General features: G+C 48.4%; 1 protein-coding gene across 1 annotated transcript in view; it reads right to left on the bottom strand.

Moving 5' to 3' along the window:
* Positions 1-20,795, bottom strand: part of cacna1fb (calcium channel, voltage-dependent, L type, alpha 1F subunit) — a 46,179-nt gene that overhangs the window by 7,424 nt on the left and 17,960 nt on the right. The window contains exons 13-40 of the mRNA XM_035380559.1: positions 20,083-20,243; positions 19,521-19,746; positions 19,112-19,319; positions 18,148-18,268; positions 17,084-17,159; positions 16,925-16,958; positions 16,293-16,347; positions 15,749-15,857; positions 14,625-14,754; positions 14,221-14,280; positions 13,787-13,893; positions 13,022-13,109; positions 12,551-12,658; positions 12,178-12,230; positions 11,597-11,743; positions 10,561-10,762; positions 10,113-10,271; positions 9,748-9,858; positions 9,296-9,379; positions 8,801-8,929; positions 8,345-8,410; positions 8,096-8,187; positions 7,668-7,827; positions 5,645-5,772; positions 3,718-3,814; positions 1,969-2,071; positions 1,278-1,379; positions 383-510 (exon numbers count right to left, since the gene is read on the bottom strand). Of these exons, the coding sequence (XP_035236450.1) occupies positions 383-510; positions 1,278-1,379; positions 1,969-2,071; positions 3,718-3,814; positions 5,645-5,772; positions 7,668-7,827; positions 8,096-8,187; positions 8,345-8,410; positions 8,801-8,929; positions 9,296-9,379; positions 9,748-9,858; positions 10,113-10,271; positions 10,561-10,762; positions 11,597-11,743; positions 12,178-12,230; positions 12,551-12,658; positions 13,022-13,109; positions 13,787-13,893; positions 14,221-14,280; positions 14,625-14,754; positions 15,749-15,857; positions 16,293-16,347; positions 16,925-16,958; positions 17,084-17,159; positions 18,148-18,268; positions 19,112-19,319; positions 19,521-19,746; positions 20,083-20,243 (3,244 nt within the window). The remainder of the gene's footprint in view (positions 1-382; positions 511-1,277; positions 1,380-1,968; positions 2,072-3,717; positions 3,815-5,644; positions 5,773-7,667; positions 7,828-8,095; positions 8,188-8,344; positions 8,411-8,800; positions 8,930-9,295; positions 9,380-9,747; positions 9,859-10,112; positions 10,272-10,560; positions 10,763-11,596; positions 11,744-12,177; positions 12,231-12,550; positions 12,659-13,021; positions 13,110-13,786; positions 13,894-14,220; positions 14,281-14,624; positions 14,755-15,748; positions 15,858-16,292; positions 16,348-16,924; positions 16,959-17,083; positions 17,160-18,147; positions 18,269-19,111; positions 19,320-19,520; positions 19,747-20,082; positions 20,244-20,795) is intronic.

The raw sequence follows: 20,795 nt of genomic DNA, 5'->3' as shown, positions 1-20,795 counted from the left end.
CACAGTATATATGCTGTACTATATACACACACACACACACACACAGAGAGAGAGAGAGAGAGAGAGAGGCACAGTATATATGCTGAACTATACACACACACAAAGATACACACGGAGAGAGTGAGACACAGTATATATGCTGTGTGTATGCATTTGGGGGAAACTTTGACCATTTCTCCATACAGAATCTTTCAATATCCATCAGATCCTTCAGTCCGTGCACGTGGACCGCCCTTTTTAATTCAAATCACACATTCATTTTTTGCTGAAGTTCACATCCGGAGACTGAGACAGCGATGGCAAAACAGCACTTTCGCGGCTCGTCAGCCATTTTGCGAGTGGCGTCCCGATAGCCAACCCGAAGCACAGGAAGTCCTCCTACCTGCAGAGCGGAGGAGTTGTTGACGTCGGGCTCTCCCAGAGCGCATTTCTCCTTCCTCTTACGGAACTTCCTGAAGTAGTCCTGGATCAGGAAGGTGGCGTAGAATTTGCCCACGGTCACTTCCTCCTCTGCGTGAGAAACGGCACATTAACGCCAGAGAGAGAAACGGTCAACTTTAGACCAGAGATTCATTATCATTGCTAATTCGGGCTCATTTACAGTGCATGATTTACTCGACTGTAGTTTGCGACAATAAACAAATGCGAGTATCTGGGTAGCGAGCGTGCGTGTCAGGGATGCCCGATGGCATCTGGGTGAAAGCGGTACTGGCTGATAGGGCTTGTTGGCATCGGCCTGATGCCCAGATTACGCCCGTTATGATGCCACAGCAGGCATGCGGCAGAGCGCAGAGGCTCTCAATGGGCTGCTGATGCAGTACAGTAAGCCCATGTGAGTGTGTGTGTGAGTGAGTGAGCTTGTCTGTGTGTGTGTGAGAGAGAGTGTGTGTGTGTGTGAGTGAGTGAGTGAGTGAGTGAGTGAGTGAGTGAGTGAGTGAGTGAGTGTGTGTGTGTGTGTGTGTGTGAGTATGTGCGCATGTGTGTGAGTGAGTGTGTGTGCGTGTGTCTGTGTGTATGTGCGTGTGTGAGTTTGTGTGTATGAGTGTGTGTGTGTGTGTGTGTATGTGTGTGTGAGAGAATGTGTGAGTTTGTGTGTATGAGAGAGTGTGTGTGTGTGTGTGTGTGTGTGTGTATGAGAGAGTGTGTGTGTGTCTGTGTGAGAGAGAGTGTGGGTGTGTGTGTGTGTGTGTATGTGAGAGAGAGTGTGTGTGTGTGTGTGTGTGCGTGTGAGAGAGAGAGTGTGTGTGTGTACTGAGGGTAGAAGTAGTGTGCTCTACCCTTGAGGGGGGGGATAACTTCATCCAGGATTTTGGGTTTCATCCGTTTCCAGATTTTTTTGATGATGACGCGGAGCTCCTCGTTCTCCTGATCAGTGTTTCCTGTGGAGGGATTATATCCCGGGCTCGGCGTTAACCTTCTGGCTCACCGGACACTGTGGCCAGTGGGTTTCCAAAGTCATTAAACACTCTGCATTTTCACCAGCCAAAATCCCCTCCCCCGACAGATAAATAAACCAACAGATAAATAACAAGTTAAGTAAATATAGGTAATTGTAGAATGTAACTGCAGGGTTTTTCCTGCATTGAAATGTCTTAGGTGGGCCACTTAAGTGTGAGACCAGAACGTTACATTCTAAATAGTAGCTAAATATAGGAAGACGACACGTTAAGTTGATGGAGTTACATTCTAAATGTCGCCAAATATAAGGAAACGACACATCATCTCGACGAAGTCACATTCTTAAATGTCGCTAAATACAGGGAGATGACGTAGACGGCGGCAGTAAAGCCATTCGGAAAGATGAAACCGCAAGCTAATTTATCGCTGTTAACCTAGCAGCCCTTTGGACACAAGCGAACATCAAGCGCCATCCTAACATTTCTTCGCACCTGAAGAGTGTCTGACCAGCGTACAGATGTTCTACAGCGGCGGTTGCATGCAGGGATTCTCCGGGATCGAGGGTCTCACCTTCAGTTTTGATTTTCAGGGCGGTCCTGACCAGCGCAAACAGCGTGGCGTTGAAGGTCACCGTGCCGTCCGCGTTGAGGGGCATGTTCATGGCCACGAGCCGCTGGCGGGGGGGGGGAAGAGGGCACAAGCGCTCAGCGCGCCCGCCACGCAGCTGGTGAAGCGCAAACGCCTCACGCTGGCAGCAGGACCGCACACCTCACCTTTCACATCTACCGCAGGGACACGGGCCGGAGGAGCAGTCACACACGCACACGTCTGCCTGATTCATCTTCCTGCCATCCCGACCGACGTACGCACAGACGCACGGGCGAGCACGTACACGGGCACACACACGGGCACAGACACACGGTCCAGCGTGTACATGGGTACACACACACACGCGCACTGACACACCATCGAGTATGTACATGGGTACACACACACACATGCACTGACACACGGTCGAGCATGTATGCGGGCACACACACGCGCACAGACACACGGTCCAGTGTGTACACGGGCACACACACGCGCACAGACACACGGTCCAGCGTGTACACGGGCACACACGCGCGCACAGACACACGATCGAGCATGTACATGGGTACACACACACACACGCACAGACACACGATCGAGCATGTACATGGGTACACACACACACACGCACAGACACACGGTCGAGCATGTACGCGGGCACAAACACACGCACAGACACACGGTCGAGCATGTACGCGGGCACACACACGCGTGCAGACAAACGCCCACACACACGGACGCACACACACGTGAGTCACCAAACTGGCCGGGAAGCGATGCCAGATGGTGTTTATTGTGAGCTCCCTCCTTTGGATTATCACAGCCCGTTTGATCTCAGTAATTATGCAAAGTCGTGTTTCTGATTCCGATTGTACATGTGCTGTAGTAGTCAGTGAATACTGACGTCACAGAGAGTACCCACAATTCCGTGGTGGGAGCCTCGTGTTTGGTTAGTAGAGGTCTGGAGTGGTCAGTAGAGCGGTCCTCTGTGGTCAGTCACACTGAGAGTAGCGGTCAGTCACACTGAGAGTAGCGCTCTGGTGCGGTCAGTCACAGTGAGAGTAGCGCTCTGGTGCGGTCAGTCACACTGAGAGTAGCGGTCAGTCACACTGAGAGTAGTGGTCAGTCTCACTGAGAGTAGTGCTCTGGTGTGGTCAGTCACACTGAGAGTAGCGGTCAGTCACACTGAGAGTAGTGCTCTGGTGCGGTCAGTCACACTGAGAGTAGCGGTCAGTCACACTGAGAGTAGTGCTCTGGTGCGGTCAGTCACACTGAGAGTAGCGGTCAGTCACACTGAGAGTAGTGCTCTGGTGCGGTCAGTCACACTGAGAGTAGCGGTCAGTCACACTGAGAGTAGTGCTCTGGTGCGGTCAGTCACACTGAGAGTAGCGGTCAGTCACACTGAGAGCAGCAGTCTGGTGCGGTCAGTCACACTGAGAGTAGCGGTCAGTCACACTGAGAGTAGTGCTCTGGTGCGGTCAGTCACACTGAGAGTAGCGGTCAGTCACACTGAGAGCAGCAGTCTGGTGCGGTCAGTCACACTGAGAGTAGCGGTCAGTCACACTGAGAGCAGCGGTCTGGTGCGGTCAGTCACACTGAGAGTAGCGGTCAGTCACACAGAGTAGCGGTCAGTCTCACTGAGAGTAGCGGTCAGTCACACAGAGTAGCGGTCAGTCTCACTGAGAGTAGCGGTCAGTCACACAGAGTAGCGGGCGTGTTGGGTCTCACCTTGCAGGCGACGCGGTGAGGGCAGAGTTTCCCAAAACCCAGAGGGGGCTGGATTCTGCGCAGCAGTGCGACCACGTCCAGGTGCTTAATACGACCCCTACAACACAAACACACCCTCTGAAACACTACCCAACAACCGCACACACTCCTACACAACACAAACACACCCCTCTGAAACACTAATCAACAACCGCACACACTCCTACACGACACACACACCCCTCTGAAACACTAATCAACAACCGCACACACTCCTACACGACACAAACACACCCCTCTGAAACACTACCCAACAACCGCACACACTCCTACACAACACACACACCCCTCTGAAACACTACCCAACAACCGCACACACTCCTACACGACACAAACACACCCCTCTGAAACACTACCCAACAACCGCACACACTCCTACACGACACACACACCCCTCTGAAACACTACCCAACAACCGCACACACTCCTACACAACACAAACACACCCCTCTGAAACACTACCCAACAACCGCACACACTCCTACACAACACAAACACACCCCTCTGAAACACTACCCAACAACCGCACACACTCCTACACAACACAAACACACCCCTCTGAAACACTACCCAACAACCGCACACACTCCTACACAACACAAACACACCCCTCTGAAACACTACCCAACAACCGCACACACTCCTACACGACACACACACCCCTCTGAAACACTACCCAACAACCGCACACACTCCTACACAACACAAACACACCCCTCTGAAACACTAATCAACAACCGCACACACTCCTACACAACAAAAACACACCCCTCTGAAACACTACCCAACAACCGCACACACTCCTACACAACACAGACACACCCCTCTGAAACACTACCCAACAACCGCACACACTCCTACACAACACAAACACACCCCTCTGAAACACTACCCAACAACTGCACACACTCCTACACAACACAAACACACCCCTCTGAAACACTACCCAACAACCGCACACACTCCTACACAACACAAACACACCCCTCTGAAACACTACCCAACAACCGCACACACTCCTACACAACACAAACACACCCCTCTGAAACACTACCCAACAACCGCACACACTCCTACACAACACAGACACACCCCTCTGAAACACTACCCAACGACCGCACACACTCCTACACAACACAGACACACCCCTCTGAAACACTACCCAACGACCGCACACACTCCTACACAATACAAACACACCCCTCTGAAACACTACCCAACAACTGCACACACTCCTACACAACCACAAACAACTGCACACTCCTACACATCCACAAACAACCACACATCTGAAACAACCACAACCACAAACAACCACAGACTCCTACACAACCACAAACCACAAACAGCCACACACTTCTACACAACCACCGACACCCAGACACTCCTACACAACCACCGACATCCACACACCTTACACATACAGACACACTCCTACACAACCACAAACATCCAAACACCTTAAACATAATGGCACATTCTCCTACACAACCAGAAACATCCACACACTGCTGCACACCCACAAACAACCACACATATCTGAAACAACCACACACTATTACACAACCACACACATCTGAAACACAACCACTAACCCAACCACACACTGCTACACAACCACAGACAACCACACACATCTGAAACACAACCATTGACACAACCACACACACCTTCGACTTCAACATAATCACACGCACACCATTAACACAGTCACACATACTGCTACACACCAAGGAGAACCACACACGTATTAAACACAACCGCCCACTATTTAAACACAACCACACACAGAGCCACACAACCACACACACAGCCACACGTGCCTTAAACACAGCCGCACACTCTACGTAACCCCCGCACACGCCGCACACGCCGCACACGCCCTTACTTGGCCTCGGGGTCATACTCTGCCCAGATCCTTTTGAACTCATCCAGGTGGTGCGGGCCCAGGATGGACCAATCACGGGTCAGGTAGTCAAAGTTGTCCATGATGACAGCGACGAACAGGTTAATGATCTGGGAAATGGGTGTGACCAAAAATAACAGCATATGTAAACACTCACTACGCTCCTGCAGCCCAGGCCCAGTGCAGTGTGTGTCGAAGGCATACAGGAATGTATGTGGGGACCGTTCAGACTGCACACAGTGTATGCAGGGACTGCATGCAGGGCGTGTACACTCTGGAGTGCCTATGCAGTCACGTGCATGACATGCATAGAATGCATGTACCATATGAGTGCAGAGTGCATGTGTGTAGGGCAGTGGTCTCCAACCCTGGTCCTGGAGAGCTACAGGGTCTGCTGGTTTTCATAGTGACTCTGCACTTTGTGAATCAATTAGAGCAGTTGATTACACAGTTAACTCAACTCACCTGGTGTATTGGGTCTCAGTTGGGTGCTGATTTTAAGGTGAAAACAAAAACCAGCAGACCCTGTGGCTCTCCAGGACCAGGGTTGGAGACCACTGATGTAGGGTGTATAGGCAGTTTGAGCAGTGTGTGGAGGGAATCAAAGTTTTTTAAGCATAATAAGAACAACCGTCACCACGGCACATATTGGCGATCTTTCATCCTTTCATCCAGGTAGTAAACAATTAAACGGCAGAGGCCATGTGAAACGCATCACTGATGAGCGGAGAGCTGTGTAAGTTTCTCTGGATGAGAGTAGAGCTGTGTAAGTTTCTCTGGATGAGTACAGAGCTGTGTAAGTTTATCTAGATGAGCGTAGAGCTGTGTAAGTTTCTCTGGATGAGAGTAGAGCTGTGTAAGTTTCTGGATGAGCGTAGAGCTGTGTAAGTTTCTCTGGATGAGTGTAGAGCTGTGTAAGTTTCTCTAGATGAGAGTAGAGCTGTGTAAGTTTCTCTGGATGAGTGTAGAGCTGTGTAAGTTTCTCTGGATGAGTGTAGAGCTGTGTAAGTTTCTCTAGATGAGTGTAGAGCTGTGTAAGTTTCTGGATGAGCGTAGAGCTGTGTAAGTTTCTCTGGATGAGTGTAGAGCTGTGTAAGTTTCTCTGGATGAGCGTAGAGCTGTGTGAGTTTCTCTGGATGAGCGTAGAGCTATGTAAGTTTCTCTGGATGAGCGTAGAGCTGTGTAAGTTTCTGGATGAGCGTAGAGCTGTGTAAGTTTCTCTGGATGAGTGCAGAGCTGTGTAAGTTTCTCTGGATGAGCGTAGAGCTGTGTGAGTTTCTCTGGATGAGCGTAGAGCTATGTAAGTTTCTCTGGATGAGCGTAGAGCTGTGTAAGTTTCTGGATGAGCGTAGAGCTGTGTGAGTTTCTCTGGATGAGCGTAGAGCTGTGTGAGTTTCTCTGGATGAGCGTAGAGCTGTGTGAGTTTCTCTGGATGAGCGTAGAGCTATGTAAGTTTCTCTGGATGAGCGTAGAGCTGTGTAAGTTTCTGGATGAGCGTAGAGCTGTGTAAGTTTCTCTGGATGAGTGCAGAGCTGTGTAAGTTTCTCTGGATGAGCGTAGAGCTGTGTGAGTTTCTCTGGATGAGCGTAGAGCTATGTAAGTTTCTCTGGATGAGCGTAGAGCTGTGTAAGTTTCTGGATGAGCGTAGAGCTGTGTGAGTTTCTCTGGATGAGCGTAGAGCTGTGTGAGTTTCTCTGGATGAGCGTAGAGCTGTGTAAGTTTCTCTGGATGAGCGTAGAGCTGTGTAAGTTTCTGGATGAGCGTAGAGCTGTGTAAGTTTCTGGATGAGCGTAGAGCTGTGTGAGTTTCTCTGGATGAGCGTAGAGCTGTGTATGTTTCTCTGGATGAGTGTAGAGCTGTGTAAGTTTCTCTGGATGAGTACAGAGCTGTGTAAGTTTATCTAGATGAGCGTAGAGCTGTGTAAGTTTCTCTGGATGAGTGTAGAGTTGTCTGGATGAGAGAGTGCTGAACATTGATGTGTGATGTAAGGTCTTGCGGAACGTACCAGAAAGGCACAGAGCATGAAGAAGCTGATGAAGTAGACGATGGCGAAGTTGCTCCCGCAGGTGAACTCCTCTCCCGCCTCGTAGTCCGACTCCGGGTCACAGCGTTTCCCTGGCAGGCTGGCCAGCATGATCTCCTGCCACGCCTCTCCTGTCGCACACCTGAAAACACCAGGTACCAGCATGTCCCCAGCTGTAGCCTGTTGTGCTGCTTGAACTGTAGCAGTACTGAGGATTGTGGGAGCTGTAGTTTATGTTGAGTGTCACCTGAACAGTAGCAGATCTGATGATTGGGCAACTTTAGTTCCGGATGAGAGTTACATGAACAGTAGCAGTACTGTGGAGTATGGGAGCTGTAGTTTTATTAGTTACCTGAAGAGTTGGAGTAATGAGGATTGTGGGAACTGTAGTTTTTTGGTAGGTTTTTTACCTGAACAGTAGAAGTACAGCTTGTGGGAAGGTCTGGAAGTTGTTGTTTCTGTTGATCTGGGTGTAGTCCTGCATGGCTATCTTACCAAAGGTCTAGAGCAGAGAGTAGGATAAATAATAGTCGTTATTAAAGTGATAAAAATATAAACTACTTCTTCAGCATACCCTTACAATATTTCCCACATGCACAGAATAATGATTAGATGAGAGAGAGACAGAGAGAAAGAGAGAGAGACAGAGAGAGACTCACTTGCATGCCAATGACAGCATAGATGAAGAATATCATAGCAATGAGGAGGGCAACATAAGGCAAGGCCTGTGTATAAAAGAGAGAGAGAGAGAGAGCGAGGGAGACAGGGAGAGAGAGAGAATGATAGAGGGTAAGATTTGGGACAAATATATTGCATCTCATATTTCTGAAATACATAGGAGCACCAAATACAGGACATCCTAAGACAGTGTAGAGAATGACTACCTCAGAAAAACAGTTAGGTCAGGACTAATGTTCTTAACAGCATCCGTGTGTGTGTGTGTGGGTCGAGTGGGAGTGTATGTTTATACAGTATGTGTGGGCTCAACATGTGATGCCAGGTTATGTAAAGAGACAATCTGTTCAGAGGATAATTTGTTCCCGCTAATTTGCTTTACCTCACATTCACAACTTTTTTACGATCTAACTGTGGTCTCATGACCTTTGACCTCTAACCTGGAGGGACTTCACAAAGGTCCACAGCAGTGTGCGGATGCCCTCCCCCTTGCTAAGCAGTTTAACCAATCGCATTACTCGGAACAAACGAAAGAAAGTGATGGACACTCGGGAGCTGTCTTCCGAGCTCTGAGAGAGATAGAGAAAGAGAGAAAGAGAGACAAAGGAGGAAAATTAAAAAAAATAAGATGTAACAGAGAATATCAGTCCCTTTCTGATACATAGAAACACAATGTTTTAGTTTATCTTTCCACAAGTGGCCTATCTCTGACAGTGAAAAAATATTCAAATGAGGAAGATGGTGATGAACATGAGGAAGGGACAAAGGCTCAACATGCAGACAAAGCATGGTCACTGTAGTGTAATATGAATAACTAGCTTTTAATAAATTTACACATGATTAAACATAGCATACAAATGTAAGAATTGCACCAAATTGCATGACCACATTCACAGTAATAATAATTAAAAAATTTGACAAGTTATCAGACTCACGCTAAACTCTGTGACCACGATGTCCACGACACTGCCCACCACAATAAGAGCATCAAATGAATTCCAAGCATCAGTGAAATAGTGCTGAAGGAAGAGGTAAAACCTTTTTAATTACAAAAAAAAATGTCTACAAGAAACAAAGAAAATTTATATTATACATACATATATATATATATACTGTAGCTGGAAGCTGTAGATGACTACTGCTGTCACACACATAGGTGGCAGGCTGCCGAGCTCAGCTGTTAGAGCGGTACTGTCAGACACGGGCCCTGTCAACTACTTTGAACTGAATCTACAGGTCTCCAGACATAAGCCCAGTCACTACTCAAGCAAGCGCAAAGTGCTACAACCACCTGGATGTGCTCATTACCTCAGAAAAAATAAAAAAGACAAAGAGGAAGAGAAAGGAAAGACAGATGAGGGGGAGAAGATACACAATGCAACCTTACCCTTGGTCTGAGGGCAAGGATCTTGAGGACCATTTCAAAAGTAAAAAGCCCAGTGAAGACCATGTTGAGGATGTCCATGGTATAGCTGAAGCGTTTTGACTGCTCATAGTGCTGAGAGACAGAGAGACACTATCATCTTCCACCTGTCACCAAATAACTGCCATATCACACACAGTAATGTTCCACTGCCATTTAAATAATAACTGCAATATGACACACAGTAATGTTCCACTGCCCTTTAATAAATAACTGCTATATCACATACAGTAATGTTCCACGGCCCTGCCAGTGAAGCATAATTCGAACATCACGTCCATTTCTGTTTTGCGAAGGCCGTACGTGTGTCTGGCTCACTCTCTGAATACCTGCACAGCCAGCGTCACGGTGTTGAGCAGAATCAGGACGAACATGATGTACTCGAACGCAGTGGAGTTCACTATGGACCAGAACTTGTACTGGACCGGGTTTTTAGGGATGTACACTTTCAGGGGCTGAGCCTTCAGAGCATACTCTACGCACTGCCTCTGAGGGAGAGAAAGAGAGAAGGAGGAGTCTTACTACACCAACGTTACACCACGCGATAACTAGTAAACAGCTATAACACCCTACCAAAACGAGAGAAGATCTATTTACCAATCTATTAATTGGAAAATTTACATTTACAATTATGTTATGGGCTATTTTTAAAGTCAATTTGCAAGGGCCTTTCACAATTTAAGTAAATATTACTTGGTCAGTTCATTGTGATGTACTATAAGACATTACGTCAAAGATAAAACCACTACTGATAGTGTTTTGGAAGTGACAACGGACCTGGTTCTTGTCCAACTCGCAGTTCTTGTACTCCTGCTCCCCCTGTTCGCGGAAGGTGATGATGACGAAACCCACAAAGATGTTCATCATGAAGAAGGCGATGATGATGATGTAGACGATGAAGAAGATGGAGATCTCTATGCGGTAGTTGTAGATGGGACCGTGGTTCTCGCCGTTGGCATCGATGGCCTTGTACAGAAGCCTGAGAGAAAGAAGGGGAGAGAAAATCAGCGGATTTTTCCAATGGCTTTTCCTCTATTTCCGTACACAAATGGCGGAAGTATTGGTGGACTCTACTTCCCTATTCTCGCTTTTCACAACTCAGATTCCCTGCAGATGACCTGGTGCTAAAGCCAGGCCCACACATGGGGGGGGGGGGGGGGGTCCTTCAGGAGCCCTGTCACTAAGCCCACCCCCCAACAGGTCTGCAATGACGACCCCCCCTCTCCAGGTGGCAATGCTTAGGGCCCCCAAAAGGTCTGGCTCCAGTGCTCACTGTTCAAAGAACTGTTGGGCAAACTACTCTGAAAACGCTGTTGTACAAACTGCCAATTGCTACACATTGAAAGCAGTCCAACCATACAGCACAGCTGCCCTAAAGATAAATGTAGCTTGCGAAACTACTAATTAGTAATTACTCAAAAAATGTAGTTCAATGCGTAGCAATTGGCAGTTGACCGTTGGCAACTATAGCGGAGCAGAGCGCTTCTCACCAATCAGGATGAGAGGGAAAAGAGAGAGAGGAGGCAGGATTTGGTCAAAGGGGTTTAGAAAAACATATTTTAGGGCCAAAAGTAGTTGGTAGTTCCAGTAAACTACACCTCAAACTGACAATAAAGTAATTAACTACTACAACCGCTACACAAATCTGAACGTAGTTGAACTACCAGTGAGCTTCTGCAAAAAAAAAAAAACTACTAGTTTTATTACATGCGGTTAAATTACTTCCCAACATTGGTTAAAGGGACTACAGCTGGGAATGGACCTGGACTGGAACGAATGTGTTCCGGAATGATCCGTTTGCGTGCACACTCACGCTGGCCAGCCCTCGAAGGTGGACACGGTGAACAGCGCCATCATGCCCATCAGCACGTTGTCGAAGTTGAAGTCGCTGTTCAGCCAGATCCTCTCCCTCACCATGGGCTGTGTCACGTCGCCGTCCTTGTACACCACGAAGGTCCCCCTGGAAGGAAAACCCCAACACGTGACAAGGGTTTTACAGGCTTTACAGTCGCCTTGGCGTGCGGTCGTGGTGCCATGTGGTATGGTGGAGGTGTTGGGGAAGTGCAGTCACAATGCTGGGGGTGTGGTCAGAGTGTTGCAGGTGTGGTCACACTGTTGGGGGTGCGGTCACAGTCTTGAGGGTGTGGTCACACTGTTGGGGGTGTGGTCACCATCTTGGGGGTGCGGTCACAGTCTTGGGGGTGTGGTCACAGTCTTGAGGGTGTGGTCACACTGTTAGGGGTGTGGTCACCGTCTTGGGGGTGTGGTCACAGTCTCGGGGATGGTCACAGTGTTGCAGGTGTGTCACAGAATTGGTGGTGTGGACAGAGTGCTGGGGGTGTGATCAGAATGTTGCAGGTGTGGCCAGAGTGTTGGGGGTACAGAATGACTCACTTGCACTGGTCTGGGGTGCTTTTTGCCTCATCAGTACAGCGGTAAAATTTCCCCTGGAACAAAAGCAAGCACAGGAAATCAGGGAAGACGAGTAACTGAGGTAAAATGGCACAGATAGTGTGTGGAGTGTAGTGTAATCACATTCACTGCAATAAGACATTCTAACTGCATTTTCTAAATGTATTTCTAAATGTAATCAAACTGTGTAGTGCAAACATACTGAAGTGAAATTGTATATCAACTATAGTCGGACCTAATCAGATAATGTAATATTGCATATCCAGACCGCCTGTAGCATAATCACTGAAGTGTAGTAGTATCACCTGTAATCAGACTAGTCAGATCTAGTGTAATGTTGTATTTTCATAAGTACCTTAAAGAGCTGCACTCCAATGCAGGCGAACATGAACTGCAGCAGTGTGGTGACAATCATGATGTTCCCAATGGTCCGGATGGCCACAAAGACGCACTGCACCACGTGCTGGAGGCAGACAGTCACACACACACATACACACACACACACACATTAGACATAATCTTTAAACTGAAACTTTTAGACATTCTACGAGGCTGAAAACACAGACGCGCACTCATCCATGGAAGAACATGAACATACTATCAAAGACATACACACACACACCACCCCCCCCCCACACAGACACACACATGCACACACACACGCACGCACGCACACACACACGCACACACACAAGCACACACACACGCACACACACATACACACACACACACACACACACACACACACACACACACACACACACACACACACACACACAGACACACACACACACAAGCACACACACACACACACACACACACACACCTTCAGGCCCTTGGCTCTGTTAATGGCTCGTAGAGGCCTAAGAACTCGAAGGACCCGAAGAATCTTTACCACGGAGATCGTGCTCGAGCTGAGAGAAAGGGACAGCAGACAAAAACCAAATATAACACCACACCGGTCCTCAACGTAAAATAAGATTGCCCTAACTTCTGTATACTTCCATAAAATCCAACAAATCTAACTGCACAAAAGCATTTTGAACATCACTGAAAAAAAAAACAGTGATGTCCCCCTCGCTTTGTGAAACACACACAGGCGACAGGCGTAAAAACGAAATATGATCCGTCTGTCACTCATCAAACGGGAGTTTCAGGTGCAATACCTGCCTTTGTCCAACAGAGGTCGCCTTTGAGTACAGTATCCAGTGCCCTCCAAAATGACTCACAAAGTGGAATAAATCAAAATATTCACAAGTATTTCCATCCCTGTGTTCAATACTTATAGTATTGCATAGCTTATTTTAGGCACTTTGTCTAATTTGTTCATCTTTAACAAAGGTGTGAATCATGCTGGCGGGCATCGTACGGCATGTTAGAATTTTCTGGTATTTTCTCTGCCTTCTGTTATACTGTTTTCCCCAGTGGACCGTTTGTGTATACGATACACACAAAGAGAAATACTGCATCCCCGGGCAGCGCTGATTAAAATTGCAGTTCCATCTCTTGCTGCAGTGACCGTGGGACCCAGTCATGTTGACCGTGACCTGAACCGTGTCGGTAAGGAGGACCGGACGCGTTTCGCACTCACTGAAGGAAGAAGGAGACCAGCGACACGCTGACGACCAGCAGGTCCAGAAGGTTGAACCAGTTCCTGCAGAAAGATCCCTGGTGCAGAAAAGCACCGTGTACGGTCATCTAGACCAGAGAGAGAGGAGGTTAGCACACTGACCACTATCACTTAACACTGTGTATGCTCAACTAGACCAGAGAGAGAGGAGGTTAACACACTGACCGCTACATTACTTAACACCGTGTACGCTCATGTAGACAGCGAAGAAGAGAGGTTAACACACTGACCGTTACACCACTTCACACTTTTTCTCCATCTGTATCATAATGTTAAATTGGTTATCTGGTACACACATAACCAAGGAGATGATTTGGCCGATTAAATGTCCACGTTACGTGAACTTTAGCCACAAAAACGAACAACAAACCTCGTAAGGCCACAGACCGTATTACCTTCAGCAAGATCTCCACGGTGAATATGGATGTGAAGGCATAGTCCGCATAGCCAAGGACCTGTTGGGAGAGACACAGAGAACACGAGTCCATTAGCCCTCTGTAGCCAATCAGCGATGAGCACCATCTCAAACTCTGGCACCGTTCATGTCATTAACTACATAGCCAATCTCCACATCTCACACACCTGCTGCTCCTTTTACAGAACAGATCAAACTTGGAGTTTGATCACCCTAAGGAACACGTACTCCTTCAAGTGTACACATGAACTGAAAGGACACACACCAGACTGAGTATATATAGGTTAGTCACGAAAGGGCACTTTGCTGGCAAATGCTGGCTAACTTGTAAAAATCACAGATCTAGATGCGCTGTTTTCAATAATGCGACTGCAGCAGACTTACGTTGTTCCTGAAGGAGTGAGCTCTGATTGGATCCTCCGCAGCCAATGAGATGCTGCTGAGGATGATGAAGACCAGGATGAGGTTGGTGAAGATGTGGTGATGGATCAAGACGTGGCAGCCGACTCGAATCCTGAGAGAAAGAGAGAGGGAGAGAAAGAGGGGACAGGGAAGAAGAGAAGAAAAACAGGCACAGAGAAAAAGAGAAAGATAAGAGAGGGGTGGAGAAAAGACATGGAGAGAAGTAGCGCGTATAGAAGGGATTATAAGAAAGCACAGAAAGTCAAAAACTGCAATTGTTGGAAGTTTAATTCCCATAGTTTTATACTGCTAATGATCTGAGTGAATGAAACTGATGGGAGGCTGTTGGACTGAATCAATCCCAGAATGCCGAGTGCCCCGCCCATTTGTGGAGTGCCCAGTTCATGACGTCATCGCAGACGTGTAGCATTATCTGCACTGCTTAACACTATAACAGCAAGGGAGCAGGCACCTTACGGTGGTACATGTGTGTAATGTGCGTACGGTGTCAGGAATAACTTTAAAATTAGAGCGTGTGGAGCGTGTGTAGCATGTGTGCAGCATGAGTAGCGTGTGCAGTGTGTGTGTGTGTGTGTTTGTGAGGAACATGTGTTGTGTGTGCTGCCATATGCAGAAGAGTCTAGTGTAGTGTGTCTGCAATGTGAGTGTAGCATATGTGTAGTGTGTGTGCAGTGTGAGTTCAGCGTATGTGTAGTGTGTGTGCAGTCACTGCAGTATGAGTGCAGTGTATGCGTAGTGTGTGTGCAGTGTGAGTGCAGCATGTGTAGTGTGTGTGCAGTGTGAGTGCAGCGTATGTGTAGTGTGTGTGTAATGTGAGTGCAGTGTATGTGTAGTGTGTGTGCAATGTGAGTGCAGTATGTGTGTAGCGTGTGTGCAATGTGAGTGCAGTGTTTGTGTAGTGTGTGTGCAGTGTGAGTGCAGTGTATGTGTACTGTGTGTTTAATGTGAGTGCAGCGTATGTGTAGTGTGTGTGTAATGTGAATTCAGCGTATGTGTAGTGTGTGTGTGTAATGTGAGTGCAGTGTATGTGTTGTGTGTGTGCAATGTAAGTGCAGTGTTTGTGTAGTGTGTGTGCAGTAACTCACGGGTTAGTGTTGCTGAGGCAGAAGAAGGCACTTCCTTCAGGAATAGGGAGAACTTTTTCTTTGGGAGGTACGAAATCAGCCACATTTAAATCCAGCTCATTAACCTCCTCTGGGGGGAGACAGAGCATATGTGAGAACAACAAACAGAGTCACCTTGCTAATAAACACAGTCACCTCTGCTTATAAACACAGTCATTAAACACCTTATAAAAACACAGTCACCTCTTTTTATAAACACAGTCACCTCTGCTTATAAACACAGTCATTAAACACCTTATAAAAACACAGTCACCTCTTTTTATAAACACAGTCTCCTCTTTTTATAAACACAGTCACCTCTGCTTATAAACACAGTCACGTCTGCTTATAAACACAGTCAGCTCTCCTTAAACACCTTATACACACAGTCACCTCTGCTTACAAACACAGTCACTTCTCTTCAAACACCTTAAAACAGGCAACTCTCCTCAAATACTTTACATTAACAGATGTGGTTATGTTATGACATTTGTCTACTGTGAGCACATTTTTGTCTCATACTCACCTGCCTCTTCACCCTCCTCTGGCTCTTCCTCTTCCTCATACTCTTCAATATCAACCTGCATAGAGAAAGAGTAAATACCAGAAGGAGGAGGTTCACTTATACTAGAGATCAAGAGGGGTTACTTTACTAATACTACAGAGAACACATGAAGGGATACTCCACTAATACTAAAGAGTGAGTACAGGAGGGGTTACTCCACTAATACTAAAGAGTGAGTACAGGAGGGGTTACTCCACTAATACTAAAGAGTGATTACAGGAGGGGATACTCCACTAATACTAAAGAGTGAGTACAGGAGGGGTTACTCCACTAATACTAAAGAGTGAGTACAGGAGGGGATACTCCACTAATACTAAAGAGTGAGTACAGGAGGAGTTACTCCACTAATACTAAAGAGTGAGTACAGGAGGAGTTACTCCACTAATACTAAAGAGTGATTACAGGAGGAGTTACTCCACTAATACTAAAGAGTGAGTACAGGAGGAGTTACTCCACTAATACTAAAGAGTGAGTACAGGAGGAGTTACTCCACTAATACTAAAGAGTGAGTACAGTAGGAGTCACTACAGTTTATCTGACAGATCTGGGCAGAACCGCAGGGGAACAGTGTTTCTACTGCAGAAACATTTTACCTTTATGTCTTCAGCCTCCACCTCTTTTTCAACTCTGAAAAACAAAAACAACGTGGTCCCTCAGCACAGAACCAGGTTCTGAACACGCGTGCGCTCTGTGCTCCCCCCCCCCATCTGCCCTCCCTCCATCCACTCCTCCTCTCCTCTCTCACTCCTTACTTTTTCTTTTTCCCATCTCCATCCCCGCTGGCCAGGTTATCCACAGCGATGGCCAAGAAGACGTTTAGCAAGATGTCTGACAGGGGCGGTCAAGGAACCCACAGAGACAGCGGGAGAGAGAGCGAGACATTACATCACATTACATTACATTACATCACATTACATCACATTACATTACACTTAGCCGAAGCTCTTGTCCAGAGAGACTGACAGAAGCGGAGAACATCATTGTTAGTCATAGGAATACAGGAGTGCAATTATAAGCAAGTAGGCACTGAAGGCCCATTCATAATCTGTTAGTGAAATGTTAACCTAACATGCCAACAATCTGCATGGTAACAAAAACAAATAACACAACACCATTAACTCAAAAGGAACATCAATGATGAAAGAAAGGGCAGTGGGAAGATGGGCAGGGTTTCTGCTGTTCTGACTGCAGTGGGAAGATGGGCAGGGTTTCTGCTGTTCTGACTGCAGTGGGGAGATGGGCAGCGTTTCTGCTGTTCTGACTGCAGTGGGGAGATGGGCAGGGTTTCTACTGTTCTGGCTGCAGTGGGAAGATGGGCAGGGTTTCTGCTGTTCTGACTGCAGTGGGGAGATGGGCAGGGTTTCTACTGTTCTGGCTGCAGTGGGAAGATGGGCAGGGTTTCTGCTGTCCTGACTGCAGTGGTAAGATGGGCAGGGTTTCTGCTGTCCTGACTGCAGTGGGGAGATGGGCAGGGTTTCTGCTGTTCTGACTGCAGTGGGGATATGGGCAGGGTTTCTGCTGTCCTGACTGCAGTGGGAAGATGGGCAGGGTTTTCTGCTGTTCTGACTGCAGTGGGAAGATGGGCAGCGTTTCTGCTGTTCTGACTGCAGTGGGAAGATGGGCAGGGTTTTCTGCTGTACTGACTGCAGTGGGAAGCTCACTCCACCACAGCGGGACCAGAAGTGACCGGAGGAATGACCTGGAATTGCAGGCACGGGGCCGAGAGAGAGACAGACAGACGGACGGACAGACGGACAGACGTAGAGGGATAGAGGAGCGCGGGCGACTTCGGAAGATCCTGTGGAGTGGAGGATACAGTTTCCGCAGATGAACAGAATGACGAAGTAGATGCAGACGATCATCCCGGGGAAGTTGGGCCCTCCGTACGCCATGATGCCGTCGTACATCACCACGTTCCAGTCCTCCCCCGTCAGGATCTGCGCACACAGACGAGGAGGAAGTCACCCGCTCAGCCAGCCAGAACCGCCGGCAGACCACAGGCTTCACCGGGTGGAAATATCCTGCTTCAAATATGTATTTATTTTATTTTTTATTTTTACAGACAGTGCACAATCAAAAGGTAATTGCACCAGAGTTAGCTAGCAGCTAATTTACATCTGTTGTCCCTGGGCAGGTATAACCCTAACCCTAAACCCTCAGGCCAAAACGGCCGGCAGACCACAGGATTCACCGGGTGGAAATATCCTCCAACCTGCAGCATTCTGCAACCAGTCTGCAGTCCTGCTTCACATTAAGCTGTATATATATATTTTTTTAATTGGTTTCAAATTATTTAAAGATACTAAGATCTATAACGGTTCTGAAAAGGAAAAAAAAAGTTGCTAGGAGACAGAGAATAGAATAAATAGGCTTAACGGGGTCACGTACAGAGATAAAAATGTAACTATATCACTAGAGCAGAACTAACCGGCCCAGCAGGAATTACACAGGCAGTCAGGTGGAGAAAGCACAGAACGTTCCATCTCCATTGGTTTCCAGTGGAACGATACTGTAATACCCCATCACACTGCATCAGGGGCCTCCAATCTTATCCGACTAGGGCCGGTGTGGGCGCAGGTTTCTGTTTTAGCCCAGCGCTAAGACACCTGATTTCTGCTTATCAAGGGCAACCCCCCTTGATCTATTTCAGTGTACTTCACCGGGATATAAAGTGTATAATGTGCGAAGGATAACACACTGCATATGCTGGAGAGTACAGGATGTGGGTGTGGGGGATGTGGGGGAGCGGTGCGGGGGGTAGGGGGGGGGAGGGGGGTCACCTGGAAGCAGGTGAGCAGGGCCTGTGGGAAGGTGTCGAAGGTGCTGCGCTTGGTCTGCGTCTCGTCGAAGTTGAACTTCCCGCCAAAGAGCTGCATCCCCAGGAGGGCGAAGATGATGAGGAAGAGGAAGAGGAGCAGCAGCAGCGAGGCGATGGATTTCATGGAGTTCAGCAGCGACGCCACCAGGTTGGACAGAGCCGTCCAGTGGCTGGGGAAGAGGTCAAGGGTCAGCTAAACGGGCAAGAATGTCTGCATGCCGTTGGGTTTATTTTAATGCAAGCGCTGCACAAGTCCACTAATTCTGCATCGCACAAACATGCCAGTCAAACCATCAGGCCCACCCACTGGCCTGTGCAGGTGATAGGCTATTATCGGGCAGCGACAGCCAATCGGCGCGCTCATAACGTACCGCGTGACCTTAAATATGCGCAGCAGACGCACGCATCGCAGCACGGAGATCCCCAGAGGGGGCATGATCTCCAGCTCCACCAGGATGGTCTCCACGATGCCGCCGCACACCACGAAGCAGTCGAAGCGGTTGAAGAAGGCCACGAAGTACACCTGCAGCCCCAGGCTGTACATCTTCAGCAACATCTCCACCGTGAACAGAGACAGCAGCACCTTATTGGCAATGTCTGGAGGGGGGGGGGGGGGGGGGGGGGGGGGGGGGGAGGGAGGGGAAGAGAGAGAGAGAGAGGGAGAGAGAGGGGGGGGGAGAGAGAGAGAGAGAGGAGGAGAGAGAGACAGAGAGAGAGAGTGTTAGTTATTGGGTGATTTAGACACATAGTTATTGGGTGATGTAGACCTGTCCTGGGTGGTGCAACCACACGGTTATTGAGTGGCGCAGACTCATTGTTATTGGGTAGAAGACGAACACACAGTTATTGGGTGGTAGACACACACAGTGACTGGGTGATGCAGACATGGTTAGTGGGTGGAGGACAGGGACTGGCACAGAGGGCAGAACCCACCCTGGACTTCAGTGAGCCACTCAGGTTGGTTGTAATGCTCAGAAGCGCTGGTGACGGTGTTGAGGAACACGAGGAGCAGCACCAGCCAGTAGAAGGTGACCGACTTCACCGCGACGCGGCAATTCCTGCGGCTGGCACGGTTCCAGCGGCGCACAATCCGGCTGCACACAATAACGTCAAAACGCATGAGCAGGACCCCACATGCTAACAGTGCTCCATGCGCTAACAGTGCCCCACATGCTAACAGTGCCCCATGTGCTAAGAGGACCCCACATGCTAACAGTGCCTCATGCGCTAAGAGGACCCCACATGCTAACAGTGCTCCATGCGCTAACAGTGCCCCACATGCTAACAGTGCTCCATGCGCTAACAGTGCCCCACATGCTAACAGAGCCCCATGTTCTAACAGAGCCCCATGCGCTAACAGTGCCCCACATGCTAACAGTGCCCCATGCGCTAACAGTGCCCCACATGCTAACAGTGCCTCACATGCTAACAGTGCCCCACATGCTAACAGTGCCTCACATGCTAACAGTGCCCCATGCGCTAACAGTGCCTCACATGCTAACAGTGCCCCATGCGCTAACAGTGCCTCACATGCTAACAGTGCCCCATGCGCTAACAGTGCCTCACATGCTAACAGTGCCTCATGTGCTAAGAGGACCCCACATGCTAACAGCGCCCCACATGCTAACAGTGCCTCATGCGCTAAG

Source organism: Anguilla anguilla, chromosome 11 (genome assembly GCF_013347855.1).
Source record: "Anguilla anguilla isolate fAngAng1 chromosome 11, fAngAng1.pri, whole genome shotgun sequence".
Classification (NCBI taxonomy): Eukaryota; Metazoa; Chordata; class Actinopteri; order Anguilliformes; family Anguillidae; genus Anguilla; species Anguilla anguilla.
The sequence above is the reverse complement of the archived record's forward strand: the minus strand, read 5'-3'. Positions and strand labels throughout refer to the sequence as shown.